The sequence below is a fragment of the Dermacentor albipictus genome, chromosome 9, assembly GCF_038994185.2.
Source record: "Dermacentor albipictus isolate Rhodes 1998 colony chromosome 9, USDA_Dalb.pri_finalv2, whole genome shotgun sequence".
Classification (NCBI taxonomy): Eukaryota; Metazoa; Arthropoda; class Arachnida; order Ixodida; family Ixodidae; genus Dermacentor; species Dermacentor albipictus.
Window position 1 is genome coordinate 61,344,298 of NC_091829.1, and position 15,229 is coordinate 61,359,526.

The following is a 15,229-nucleotide window of genomic DNA, read 5'->3' on the forward strand; positions in this document are numbered from 1 at the left end:
CACGTTAAACAATTCTGGAATATATATATATATATATATATATATATCTATATATATATATATATATATTACATTGTATATACATTATTACATTACATTATACATTATATATATACATTACATTGTATATATATAACATTGCAATTGCAATATATATATATATATATATATATATATATATATATATATATATATATAATGAGAAGCCAACAAACATTGACACCAAGTACAACATAGGGGAAATAGCATGTGCTTAATAAATGAAATAAACTAATGATAAATTAATGGAAATTAAAGTGGATGAAAAAACTCAATTGGTAGCTGAATTGGTAGAGCATCGCACGCGACATGCGAAGGTCGTGGGTTCGGTTCCCACCTGCGGCAAGTTGTTTTTTCATCCACTTTAATTTCCATTTTTTATCATTAGTTTATTTCATTTATTAAGCACATGCTATTTCCCCTATGTTGTACTTGGTGTCAATGTGTGTTGGCTTCTCATTATATGACTAATAAAGATCGGGTCCCTCGGTTAACCCCCTTTCTTCTCGTTTATATATATATATATATATATATATATATATATATATATATATATATATATATATATATATATATTGCAATTGCAATGTTTCATTCTTTTCAAACATTTTCATTTCCAGTACTCTCTCCCTTAAAGCGGACGCGGTTTGTCCCCGGTTTGTGAGGGGGCGCTGTGGTCGATGGTAGGACGGTCATGCGTTCTCGATGTTGGTGTTAACGAGCTCTTCTTTTGCCCTTCTTGCGCTACCAGCGGGCGCGTTTGTCATCGTGTTTTTCTTTTTTTGCCTGTTGACTCGGTGAACATGTGATCCCATTGACAGCTTGAGTGCATTCAGACCCTCTAATTAATTACCAACGATGGCAGCACAACCACAAGCACATTTTATTCATTTTTGGTGGAAATATTGGAAGTTGTTTCGCGCCATCATGTAGCCGCGAAGCCTACGTGGCTTGTGATTGGCGTTCTACGGCTTCTACTGCGCACCTGACCCGTGGGTGCACCGATTCTTTGTTCAGGCATGTCATAAGATGCGAATAAGGAGCAGATGCCAGGTCCCAGTCCCTGTGGATCATTTAGAGTTCTTTGCAGTGATGGCGTCACTGTCGTAATATTTCTTTCACTCTCGCTACAGGCAGCGCTGAACTTCTAAAAAAAGAATGCCATGCAGCATGCATCACCAGTTCGAAAAATTATTCGAATTCCGAGAATTGTCCCATAATGCGTAACCGTTCTTTGGCTGCAATCTTAGTTCGCTTTTGTTTACTTGGTTTTCGTAACTTATGCGTGTCTACCTACCCATTGTTCTCCGAAGTCTAAGTATGCTTGCGCATTAGTAGACAATTCTCAGAATTTCGGTAGCATTTTGTGTTGCTTATCATGTCTGTACTGCGTAGACCACATCATGCTGCATGTTCAAACTACCGGAGTGTAACTTGTTCATCAAGCCACGTTTCGGAAGTTCTCAACAGATCTACTACAGATCTACTTAGTTGAGAATGTGTCGTGTTCACTGTCTGTAGAGTGTGCACTAAGTGATTGGACGTCCGAGGAAAGCAGCGACAAGCCACCTTTTGCTTTGGCCGCCGCTACGCACTGGTTAACCTCACATGTACACGGTCTTAAGTCTCCCTTTGTTCAAGCGTTGCATTTCAGAAACGAGAATTCTGTCATTGTGCTTCCTTTTATTTGATGAAATGTGAAAACGTCCTTGGCATTTGCGAGATACAGGCCTTAGGAGGCGGTTGCTCTTGAAGGAACGACGTACACAAATTTCAGGGGTAAAAAATTTTGGGGGCTTCGAATAATCTACAATTGCACTATTATCCCGGCTCCCAACCAGCTGTTGTATCATCTATCTATCACGCAGAAGAAAATGCATTGTCACATGTACAAGCCAGACAACGAACAACCGAAATAATTCTGTAGTTAGTTGCTCCTCTGCAAAGCACAGTCTCACGTATGGCGAGCTCTCCATGGCATTCGCGCTTCTCCTCCGCAAAGCAATCCCTTGAAGCCACTCGCTATCCACCAAGGCTGACGAGAAGTGAATGGCGGAGAAGATTTTTATGAGGCAATGGCAGGTGACAGAGCGTTACGAAAGGAAATTATTTGTAACGACGTTCCCTTCATGCAAGTTTCAGCAACGGACAAACCTTTCTCGATGGAAGAACAGGAGGCTGCTCTACTGTTTCGTAAACACGCTAATTGCAATGTTTCATTCTCACTAAAGGCACACTGCGCTGACTGGCATAGCACGAACGATACGCGGGGAAATTTCTGGTGCAGGGCAATAATCCACCACTGTCGAAACGGCACCCACCTTGACTTGCACGAACACACAGTGTCAGCTTAACTGTTAGAGTAATTACAACGGGTATGATGTTTGCATATGTAGTTTGCTATATAAAATGGTAGCTCCGCTTGTCACAATAACATAATCTGAACCAGAATTTTGGAATAAACTATCTTGCTTAATGGAACATTTCTTATGAAATAATAAAACAGATTGAAACTTAAAAAGGAGATTGTGTGGATGGTTTCTCCAATTATGGTGCAAACGAGCAGTTACATTATTTCCGATTCCTATTTCCTATTTGAACCCTTCTCTGGTGATTTGGCATCACCGCGGTGAATGTAGCGTGTTCACGCTAACTGCATTCAACGCTCATGGACGCCAGAGCTATGATGAATATATGGTATTTTGTGTATTTGCAATTGGACCTAAATGACTTGCCCTATATAGAAAACAGATTTTTGTCTAGTAGCCCAGTCTTAATTTAAACAATTCCGAACGAATTGATGAATTCGAATGAATTGAGCATCAACGAGGATGGCATCGATAAATATTTCTCAACAAGTGATGTTGAGTTTGCTTCTACTATGCTGCTCGCAAATGGCTATCCGATAATTTCTCGAAGGATCAAGCTTATTGTGAGAAGAGTAGGAAACATTCCTGATGACAGATGTAATGCTCAGCAAGAGCGTAGCTAAGACGTGACGTGCAACTACAATCGGTTAAGGGTAGCGTAGTATACCATGACTTTCCCTTACTTTATCACATCTCTATACAGACGCCCAAGTTTGGTCGTTTAAAAACAATTTACAATCCTGTAATCTACATTTCAGTGGTAAAAGCACCTTTAAAAGAAACAAAACCAGAAGTGGTTTCATCGGCCAAGCTACTCCGAGCGGCAAAACGACAGCTTGCGAAACAGTAAGTTTTCTCTTTAATACGCATTGGTCACCATTAGGCAACGCCGGCAAACGCACACGCAATCGTTCTAAACTAACAAGTGGCTTTTCCACCAACGGGCCTAACTTTTCTCAAGATGGAACCCGCCGTGGTGGCTCAGTGGCTATGGTGTTGGGCTGCTGAGCACGAGGTCGCGGGATCGAATCCCGGCCACGGCGGCCACATTTCGATGGGGGCGAAATGCGAAAACACCCGTGTACTTGGATTTAGGTGCACGTTAAAGAACCCCAGGTGGTCAAAATTTCCGGAGTCCTCCACTACGGCGTGCCTCATAATCAGAAAGTGGTTTTGGCACGTAAAACCCCAAATATTATTATTATTTTCTAAAGATGGAGTGTTTTTCTGGAATACCCTACTCGGTCAAAATTTTTATGTGGCAAATTAGTGTTTTTGTGCACTCTGTCGTGTCGTCCAGAAAAGACTTACCGGTTCGGCAAAGCAAGTGTGCTGTGCGCATAAAACTAATAAATTCATTTGCGTTCTCTCGTGCAAGACTGAAGACCTGTAAAATCTCATGCCGCCCTAGGGGGCCTGCGCATAAATTTTCACCACTGGGGTTTCATTAACGATCAACTAAATGCTTGTAAACGCGAGCCTTTTTACAGTGCGCTCTCATCGAAATACGGTGGTCATATCCGGGATTGCACTTGGGACTGCGAATTTTAGCACCCAATGGCGTTTATGCAGCGCAGTAATCATACGTAAAAAAACATTTCCTTCGTTATATAAATTCACTTTCCGTGGTGACGAGTCTTATCCTGAACGCCGAACAGCAAAATTTGCGCTGAACTTTGACACTACGTTCGCACCACCGATGCATCGACTTGTCGATATCTAAGAAAGTCGCCAATTGAAAAGCTCAAGTTGGCTGTCAACAAAGACCCGTTTTAGGCGGAAAAAATGTATGGCTCGTATATCCTTCACTCAGGGCTTTGTATGCGGGTAACAGTATTCAATGAAAATTTTGCAAGCGGTAAATATCACTTTGTGTAGGTGCCCAGAATAGATGAAGCACCCTGGTTATCGTCACGGCTTGCACTCGGGGTTACTTCGTCGACGAAGCTGAACACAGGATGCGTGTACTCCTTGCTCCTTTCTTCAGCCATGCCTTGTGTTTCGATGATTTAACGGTCTGGTACAGTGAAAGCTCGTTAATTCGAACTTCAATAATTCGAATTTATGGATAATTCGAACTGTACGATTTGGTCCGGCCAAGCTCCACAGAAGTCTATGTATAAAAAAGTCCGTTAATTCGAACGCGAGAAGGTTCCCTCACGGATAATTCGAACTACGCTCGCCTGGCACACGGCCAGAGAAACACGCCTACTGCCTACACACAAGGCTGTATTGCCTCCGAAACGGAGAGAACGGCGAGAGAAGGCAAAATCGGAAAAAAAATCTAACCGGCGTGGAGTCAGCCAGAAGGCAGCGGCGGCTGCCGCCTGTCCGTTCTACGGAACCTCCGAGACTTCTTGCCCGTTGCGAATCTCGGAGGCTTTGTAAATTTTGTACATCTGCTAATGTTGTGCGGAGATGGCACGGCAAGCGCCAAAACACAGCGAGTCAAGTACATCGCATCTGCGCTTGCAATCAAGAACCAACGAATCAGGGCCTTCGCCACCTTCACATGTTCAGCGCCTTTGTCTCGGCAGTCTTCATCGGTTGTGCACCTCTGTTTTCAGCTTAGGAGGTATCGGCCGTCGCGATTCATTGTGATGGTGTTAAGCCTCGGTTAACGTTCGTTTCGGTGGACATCGGTGGTGTGGCACAGTCGGACCCAGAGCTTCGACTTGAAAATGGCGTGTGCCCGCGGCACACGCCATCAATTTCTGACACGCCAAATTTCTGACATGCCCTACTGCTTCAAAATCGCAGTGTACTGTTGCTCTTCTTCACTTTCGTTAGTTCGAACTTTCGTTAATTCGAACTGAAGCGGCTTCCCCTTGCGGTTCGAATTAACGAGCTTTTACTGTATGTATTCGCCACTGTGCGATGTTGAATCACCGCGCATGCGCACTGAGTGCCCAGAACAAACGCGAACAAATTAGGGTTTCGGCACTTCGAGATTTAGAGTAAAATGACATCGCATTTCTTGTTAAAACGAGGCGATAGAGTGCGCCGCTAACTTGACGCTAAAGTGCAAATTTTTGAATGATAACAGAGGCACCCCGATTACCCTTGCTATCTTTCCGCCAAATCATGTACACGAGCTAACCCTCAGTTCCAAAAGGAAGAAGCGTTTGTGTGACGATATTATTACTTTTTGCGATGCTCTTGTCAATGTGAAGCACCCAGCTTGCAGGGGAGAAATTGGTGCTCCTGTAAGGACCCGTGATAGTGTATAATAGGTATACCAGTTAAATTAGCCCTAACAAGGGTACGATTATCAGATGCGACCATTCTGCTGACTCTGTGGCTCTATTCAAATGAAGCAAATAGTTCTTTAGGCCCGACGAGGGATGTTTCCTTCGTTCGGCTATCCCCAAACTCCGGTCGTGGCCTCACCACCCCATATCAATAAGGGACTGCAGTTGCTTCGGAGTTCCCGTGCTTCTTTGGGGACGAACACTCATCCGTCGTGCTTAGCCGTAGCTCAGTCAGGCATCGCACAGTGGGCATAGCCTAGTGTCCGGGCCGGCGATGCCACCACATTCGTAAACTGCGTCTCATTCTGACCGCAACTATCACCGTAGTCGTAATATAACATACGCTGATGTGTACTCCAAACCTTGTAGATTTGTGTCATGCAACATTTATTCAAATATGTGTGGTGGTTATTCAAATATGTGGTGAGGATGTGGGGGGGAGGGGGTGAGGGACATACACTGCAACTAGAAAACAGATGTGAGAACAGTTGAAAATTCTTTCATCACAGTACTGTCATACGAGTAAATATTCCGTTTCAAATATTTTTGCTGTACTAAGCCGACAACTGGTAATTTCTATTTCACAATTTATCAATTCTTTTTTGCTGACACCTATCAACCCATGATTCTGGCGCCATATTTGGCATGATTGCGCAAAGCAGCTTTGACGTCGTTCTGAGTGGCGTTGCTGACTTGAACGCGACGCTTTCGTTCAAGTTTTTCTTGTATTAGCTTGCGTGTGTGTTCAAAGTGTGCCGTGCGCTTCACTTTAGATTTCGCGTGACCTAACGCACGGCAATAAATTATTGGCGGAAGGTGTAAGTGGAGGCTTTCTGTTATCGTGACAGTTTACGCGGCGGCATTAGACGCGCTATCTCTTGTCGCGACGATAAATGCCGTCCGACGCGCAGAAAAATTTGTTAGTAGAATGTCTTATAAACAATGTTGTTTTGTCTGATAACTGTTCGACGTGAATCATGTCGCACGGAATGGCAAATAATTCTTTGGAAATATTTCGCATACGTTGCTATACATTAGGACTGTGTGCTGGCCATAATACTTTTCACTAATTGAAATATGTTTTCACTGGTCAATTATAATGGTTGCATTATTCTACAGGAATGAAAGTGAAGTTGCTTTTGAAACCTCTGTGACGTTGGAATTTGTTTCCAATTTGCTCACATTCCTAAGGAACCGACTGGAGCAATCGCCGCCAAAAAAAGCCTAATTATGTTCACATTAAGACATACGCAACTCCCATAGTTAAATGATACGCTGGCGCTTCAGCTGAGGCGAATTCGAAGCTGGCCTCAGCCTCATAAGGAAGATAACGGCTGGCGTAGCGGTCGAAATACCAGACGCTAAAGGAATTCAGACATTCGCTCCAAGGAGCATCACATATTGACGTCACTGCCATTTTCGGTTGTGACGTCACGTTTTACTTTTCGTGTTTTGCTTGCGGTTAGATGCCCCCCCCCCCCTCCTTCCCCCGATACGTAGATGGCGACGGTTGCAATGAGCCGCCATTTTATTGACATGTGGTCTTCTACAGAATCTTCGATAACCCATTTACACAAACCTTGGTGCTCTCGCCATATGGGCATTCAAGGCCACTTTTCTCGCCGTCGTTTGAATCAAAAGCTGGAGAGGCGTGATTTGCTCGCGCATTCATTGCAGAGTGAAAATAATGGTGGTATAAAAGCATTGCCACCCCATATAACAATAAATATTTCTGAGAACAAATCGAGCGAAGATGAGACGTTGGTCGTTTGAAGCTATTCGTTGAAATCGTGCTGGCTGTGGCGTGCCGTTTTTCTTGGCAGCCGCTTTCCGATGCTGCATTAGGAATACAGCATAGGGAGCATCAACACGCGATTTGAACACGCTTATGGCTCAGACATTCCTTAGTTACTTCCACCGGGCGCATGCGCTGAAAAAGCTAACTAAATAAAGCTTTTCATTTATTCATTATTTCATGGCGGCAATCATGTCTGTTTTTGTTGCGTCAAGAAGCACACTGCAGGCACAATCTGTCACGATATCGCAGCAGTGCGTTGGGTAATTTTGAAGGTGTTGAGATGGCGACACAATTCTGGCGGCAACGGACGCGGCATTTGGTAGGTATACCGGTTTCGTTATTCATAGGTTTCGCTTCACTACTTCGGTTTAGGCGTTGTCACGGCGCTATACATAAATGGTATGACCCTGTGTGGTCGACGTGTCGAAAAAGGTATTCTGGTGTCTGGAACATTGGAATGTGTAGGTGAGTCTACAAAAAATTATAAAGGAAAGAAGAAAAAGCGAAACTGAAAAAAAAACGGAGGAACAAATTGAAGAGTCACCGCAGAAAAATCGGGAGGGGGCAGGTGCACATGGGAAAATAGATCGAATGGTTGATATCTGCGAATTGGGGCTGAATATAATATGAAATTGATTGTAATGGGAGAAGCAAGGAAGAAATGGAAGTGGACAATTAGTTGACGTTAATAATGGAGCTTAGATGGTGGCATGACGAGTTTTATGGATTTGATAAGAATTTCTGCGGTAAGTTACAGCTTTTGGCGATTCTAAGCTGCGACGTGCCGCATTTATTCCTGTCCAGGGTAGGCATTAAAACTTGTGAGGAATGATTCGGCATATTTACTATAGGAAGTTGAACGGAAGTTAGTTTGTAATATATAGATTCTGGATTCATCGAATGTATGGCCATGTTCATTGAAGTGGTTGGCTACTGCTTCAAATAAATTTTGTTTAGTATCTATGCGATGTCCGTGGAGTCTCGTATGAATTGTTTGCGCAGTCTCACATTCCAGTCTAATGTATTGTACGCCACAATTGGCACATTCTAGACAGTAGACTACGCTGCTTGAGGCGCAGGGGAAACTCGAAGCTACATTGTGTGAGTAATTAGAAGCTGCAGTATTAGAGGGAATATGTTTCCATGTAGAGCACCTAGGGCGGCCACCGGGACCCGATGTAGGCTTCGTCTTTGTTCATAATTGGGCATGTTCAGGAATGTCCTTGAAATTAGTGTTGCGTCCATAGGGTACCCGTGGGGGGAGGGGTAAATTTCTGGTTACTGGTATGAATTGCACTTGCAGGGTGTATACGGTCACATCAAAGCACCTCTACGAGATGTCACGTTGTCCTAACGGACATCAACACAGCAGCAAGAACTGAGTCGAGATATATTTTTTATTTGCCGTAACAGAACTAACAAAACAGATTATTCTCGTGCAGAAAGATAGTGCCGGGCACATGGCCTGACCATCCAAAACGTGGTTTGTGCCTAATAAGCGTCGGCAATTCCCACATGATTTGTCGAAGATTGCAGCGTCATCGCTGGCGCTCGCACGCCTTTAGGAATAAACATCTCTATTGTCGTCGCGCTTACAATTTCTTTACAAAAGAACATCAAAACTATTCGACGAGAAAGTTCGAAAATGTTCTGATACATGAAGGCCCGTCATGCACTGAGCAGTAACTTAAGATTTCTTAGCTGTTCAAACGGGTTGAAAGTAAAGAGATATACATGTACGCTTGTCAATATGCATACCTGCATCTTACTTGACATGTCATTGCTCGCACGAAGGCGTTTGTCACATCAGACTAAGATTTTACAGCTTTAAATGAAGAGCAGGCCGAGTCAAAACATGCAACTTCCGAGTGAATAAAAACTGCAGCTTAAGACTGACAAAGGTTCTACCAAAATAAAACAATATATAAAAGTTTTGTACATCGAGAGCATGTCATGTAGGGAAGCTCCAAACCATCTGAGTTTAAAAGTCTCGCTACTGTCAACAGCGTAATTTATGCTAGTGAACAAATATTTCAGTAAGCATACAAGAGTCAAAGAGAACGAAAGTACTCAATGCATTGAAAAAAATTACAGGAAATAAATGTTCCTATAATTTATATTTATTCCTATAAGAATATTTATTTCCTAAGGAAATAAATATTCCGTAAAAGCCACTATAAGTATTTTCTGCTGAAGGCAACATGGCTGAAGAACCTGAAATAATGGCAGAGATTGCTTTTGAGTTAACAAAAAAACAGCCCTACTTTTTAAATGGTTCCTAATGATAGATGTTTTCTTCTATTCAAACAACAGAAACACCAATAGGATTGTAAATGAAAATAGTTTTCTAGCACACTGTACATAACGGTTCCACAAAACACTTCTCTATCTAAACGAGGTGTCAAGAATCATGCGCGTACACTTCAAGCTTCTAATTGCACAAAAATACGCACTCGTAGCCCATCAAGCTTTGTCTTAACATGAGATTCCTTAAGCTACGCTAGCGAACAACACATTTTTTCAAACAGTCAGCGCTGACCAGGACCTGCTGTGTACTTCGACGTTGGAGAACGATAAAATTGCGGCGACGACGTCTTGTCTCGTAATTTCTAAAAAGCAGTGTTTTGCTGAGCCGTTTCAAATGTCAAAAGAAGCCGGTCTCTGCACATGGTTTAGTTAGTTGCTCACGCCTGTGAAGGAACGTCAGCGTGGTTTCTCTGTACGGTGTCCCTCCTCGCGTTATTATGCGAAAACCGCGGGCGATTGACCTAACTTGCGTACCACTCGGAATATCACGGATGCTCAGCCCTATGCGTAGCGAGGTGTGTGATCAGTTGAGCTTAGTCTTCAAATGAATTTCCACATAGGTACCAGCTATTACTGTGACACAGATATTCATCGACGGTTGCTTTCTCTGCAAAACTGAATCCACAATGCGTACACTAATGCGATGTTTTATCCCCGTGCATGGCTTGGCGGTGATGACTTAGTTGTGAGTTGTCCGGAAAGGATAGATTACACATATCGCAAACCAAAGCTCCGTATCTACAATTCAAGTTGAGATGACGCTTGAGACTGTCTTTTGCTTTGAATGCTCTAGTACATATAAGGCAGACATGGGGTTTCTCGTCCGAGTGAGTGAGCTGGTGTTTACGAAGAGTCGATCGGTGCGAGAATGATTTATCACATATTTGGCATTTGTAGGGTCTCTCGCCTGCATGGATGCGCTTATGGACATCTAGATCATAAGAACGCCGAAACATTTTATCACATATTTCGCATTTGTATGGTCTCTCGTCGGTGTGTGTGCGATAATGTCGAACAAGATGATCAGACCGGTAGAACTGTTTACCACAGCTTTCGCATTTGTGGTTTTCGCGAGAACGTTTGCGGCAATGTTCTGCAAGCTTCGACTGCTTCAGAGATGATTCACCAGATGCTTTGTAGATATTGGCTGTGTCACCCGTGGGTTCCATGGGATACCCGTGTAATGCACTCCTTCCGCTGGGAACATTGCCACAGACACTGCCCAACCCTTGCAGTTCTCTTTCTCCGGTTCCAGTAGCATTCCTGCAACTAGACGTACAAAGGAGCTCAAAATGGCCGATTATACTTACGGGAGGAAAAAAAAAGTTAGCCAATACACAGGTTGAAAAAAATATTGCGCCTTAGTGGTTAAGCTACTTGCTGAACCTAATTGCTAACTTGTGGCATTTAATCTGTTATCTGCATTCTGGTCTATAGACTGGCAGAAATTGAACACTGGTGCATTTGATTGTTGGTGTTGCTAAACTTCAAGATGAGAACATTCTTCGTTCGAGTTGCATGCAATACAAATCCATGCTTTAATATTGCATCATGCATAACCTACATAAAGCAAGTGCAGGTCAGCGGAAATACCTGGCATGAAACTAAGCTGGTCTAGACATTCAAAATGCACGTGCATCTTCAACACGCTCAAAAGGAGCATTCAGGGATACCACCTGAAATGTGCCCCTACAAGTGAGGCATTCGGCATCGGAAATTACTGTTTTGCAACAGCTAAAATGCGTCCGCGTTTTCAGGACGCCTTTATTTAAGGAAGAGTAAAAAAAGTAGTGCAGAATGATACAGTTCTCTAACATGTGAAGGCGAAAGCTTGGTACACCCGTGGAAGTGCATTAAAGTATGGGATCGGAGGGATCAGCCTTCTTGCAAGACATAACGATCCACTGTGAGAATAAACGTATGGCACAGTAGGCGAGCATGGGCGTGGTACCGCCATGGAGTCGACAAAGGTGATTTGCTGCTGGACAGCCTTCAGATTCCCTAGTCGACTCGCCTAGGGAAGGCGATGGTATTAAACGTAGACTGTTTTCGAGAGTGAGGACAGAGGGTTCTGATTTGAACTGACACGTCTAACTTGCTCCTGCACTGGCGAAATCGAGCCAAGCACATTGACGTCACTTTTACCATTTGTTTCTTGCTCTCTCACCGGACAGAAAGAAATAAAGTACTAATTGGGATGAAAGCGCGGCCCTCTGGGCTGGGCAAGATGCGGCGACTTGGTTACACAAGCACTTCAACTTGCCCTCTTATCAGCATAAGACGCACATGTGCACTCCGCCTAACGTTTCTCATGTCAAAATTACCTATCGTGCAAAATGGGAACTCCATCTCATCGACAAGTACGGCAGGCTTAATACCTGCGGCTCGGCAATAGCTTAACAAACTGCTACCTAATACTTTTCTTTTTGCGGCCTTTGGAACGTTTCCGTAGAGGTAAAAATATTTCAAATGTCACTTGACATAGTGTGGACAGTGCAAAAAAGAGACGAGAAGGAAAAGAAGTAAGAAGTGCGTGTGCTAACCGCGCCCGCTCGCTAGGTTGATCCCAACGCCGCTGTTTTTCAAGCGTCAGCGCTCGTCAAACGTCACCAGTCCTCTGTGAAAACACGCGACGATATAAAACCTAAAATCTGGGTTTTTACGTACTGAAACAGTGATCTGATTATAAGGCATGCTATAGTGGTCGACGTCAGAATAACTTCGAAGACTCTGCTTACTGCTGGCGTACCTTTGCTGTATTGCCTCGGTAAGCTTGGACATAACCTTGTTTCATTTTACGAGCCTTAGATGAGTATCTGCCCCTCACAGTCTTCACATATTCCATAACTGGGAGTCAGTAAGCAGGTTACAAACTTGCAAGTGTACCGCACATTGCAGCCGGTTAACAAGATGGGAAATCTGGTGAGCTTGTGCAGTTTCGGGGTTGCGGCATGGGGTGCGCACAGTGCCCTGTGGTGTTCCCTCTTTGTAACTCTGTGCGGGTGCGGTGGCGCTATTACAACCATGAAGTATGTCAAGGCAGGCTGTGTCGGCCGAACGCTCAAAACTGCCTATGCAGTACCTATTTCAGCCATCAGAGCTAGCCCTCCCATGGAGAACACACCGAATAGAGGCATATTGTTACATCGGTAGCCATTCTTGTCGTCTGAGTTGCTCTGCAATGGAACTTTTCTAAATGTGAACTTACGTGGCGTAGTCTTCAAAACTGGCTGATGCTTCCTCCATGCCAGCGAGGCTTGTGCTGGGCCTTGCGTTATCGATGCTGCTGGTGGACCCCAGGTGCTGGTAACTTGTGCTCCCGTTGTCAGTGACTCCTGTATGACAAGTATAGTAGAAGTGTTGATTCGCAGTAGAGATGGGCCAATTTATAGGGAATGGATATTTCATGCTCACTGTGCAAGGCAAGAGGCTTTTAGTGGTTAGGAAACTTTACTGTTGTGCGTCCGTCAGCGGTGCCTTTTGTTTCTGCAACATTCGTGAAATCTTGCTACAAATTCGTGGTGATGAGGAAGCCGAGCAAAATCAAGATTGTGCACTATTGGATTCTTCCGAAGATTATCACGTTTTTTCAAACCATGAGCATTGCCACGACAATGCTCAAAGTGAAAAACATGTTGGTTTCCGTGCATGGAACCGCTGGCGCAATATACTTCCTATAATATCCAGTAACAAGCACATCAGATGCCTCACGAAGTTCTTCCTTATTGTTCATCTATTACGAGCAGCAGACATAGCCAGACGCAGACAACGACAAAGTGAGAATAGGCCTTTCTGCCGAGGGATTTTAAATTTTTGTTTGAACTTTGCCCTTAATTTATTAAACTTCTTGACAGATAGGTGCGTCATCTAACGATGTACTCGCCTCTAAGAAACTGATTATCCCAAACCTATTTGGTGACTCCGGTAGCTCAAGTTCCTAAGCATCGGCTGAAAGCACTGCATGTTTAACAGCACATAAGGAACGCCAAAACGGGTGTCCTCGCCAATGTTCCTCTGTAGGCAACCAACTGACTATAGGACAACTATCAAAAAGATTCCTCAATGCCCATATATGAGAATCATATTGCAGGCACCAGATCAGCTTGGAAAGAAATGCGGAAGTGTTAATTCACGGGGAGGAGGAGGAGGAGGAAAAACTTTATTTGCTTTAATGGTGTAGAAATTAGCGGTGGCAGAGGTGGTCGGCCATCTTCACGGTCTTCTTCCCCATCTGCGCAGGGTCGACGCCCCTATTCCAGGGCACCACTGAGGGTGGCTACTCGGCGAGCGTGCCTTACTAGTCTATGCTGGACTTTCGGGTCGCTGCTGGAGAGCACCCTCTCCCACTGCTCCGCACTCGGGTCTTTTATTTGAAGGAATTGCTGATTCTGAACGCATTCCCATGTAATGTGATATAAGGTGGGCTTGGCGCCGCACCAGGGGGCAAATGTCTCTATACTGGGTGGGAAACATCTTGCTTAGTGTGTTTAGGTTTGGATATGTTCCTGTTTGCAGCCTCCTCCAGGAGGTTGCTTCATGCTGATTTAGGCTGTTGTGGGGTGGAGGGTATTTGATTCGGACCCCCTTATAGTAATTCAATATGTCTGAGTAGCTTGGGTTGACTGGTATGGGTTCCTCAGGATCGGTGCTTGTGGCCGTTCGGTTTGTGTGCTCTCGAGCTGCCTTGTCCGCCCTTAGGTTCCCTTCTATTCCAGCGTGTCCCGGTACCCAGAAAATAGTATGCCTGACTTTGTTGTTAGCCCTGCAGGAGCGGAGGATGTGAAGCGCTCTGTGTCCTACTCTGCCGTTCATGTAATTCCGACACGTAGCTTGCGAGTCGGTGAGTATTGTTAAAGACCTTTTGGATCGGTAGCCCTCCACAGCCGCTAGAGCTACGGCTATTTCCTCAGCTTCCGTTACCGAGCAGTCCTTCATTGATGCGCTGCTGATCTCTTTGTAGTTCTGGCTTATTACTATCGCACCTGTCTTTACTATGTTTGTGCCTCTTTGCTTGGCGTATACTGCAGCATCTGTGTATACTGTTGTGTTTTTTGTGGCCAGGTACTTTTCCACGTATTTCGCCCTTGCGTCCCTTCGCGCCGTGTGGAGGTTTGGGTCCATGTTTTTGGGTATAGGGCTAACAGTGAATGTTTTCCGATATTCATCAGGAATCCCCTCCGTTCTTTGGGTTTCTTTGATTGATTCCGCGAAGCCTAGCCTCATTAGCAGTTCCCTTCCCGTTTCGGTCTGCTGGAGTCTCATGAGCTGTGCGATACATTGGGCTTCTTTTAATTCTTCGAAGGTGTTGCTTAAACCAAGTGCCATTAGTTTCTCTGTCGATGTATTGTTCGGCAGGTGAAGTGCTGTTTTGTACGCTTTGCGTAAAATTGTTTCCGCTTCTTGTATTTCCTGTTTGGTGCAGTTGAAGTACGGGAGTGAGTATGCGACTCTGCTGACCACCAGGT

The 15,229-nt window shown here is 44.3% G+C and overlaps 1 protein-coding gene and 1 long non-coding RNA gene across 7 annotated transcripts in view; one reads left to right on the forward strand and one right to left on the reverse strand.

Annotated features, from left to right (window-relative positions):
* LOC135919788 (uncharacterized) overlaps nt 1-15,229 on the forward strand; it is a 379,293-nt gene that overhangs the window by 289,936 nt on the left and 74,128 nt on the right. The window lies entirely within an intron of this gene.
* The window catches only part of LOC135919794 (zinc finger protein 391-like), a 154,469-nt gene that overhangs the window by 127,281 nt on the left and 11,959 nt on the right, over nt 1-15,229 (reverse strand). For 5 of the 6 annotated variants that reach the window (XM_070526032.1, XM_070526031.1, XM_070526034.1 and 2 more), the window contains one exon: nt 12,973-13,099. In XM_070526032.1, the coding sequence (XP_070382133.1) occupies nt 12,973-13,099 (127 nt within the window). Of the gene's footprint in view, nt 1-8,836; nt 11,034-12,972; nt 13,100-15,229 lie in introns of those variants that run through there. The other variant, XM_065453722.2, reaches the window with a different exon arrangement.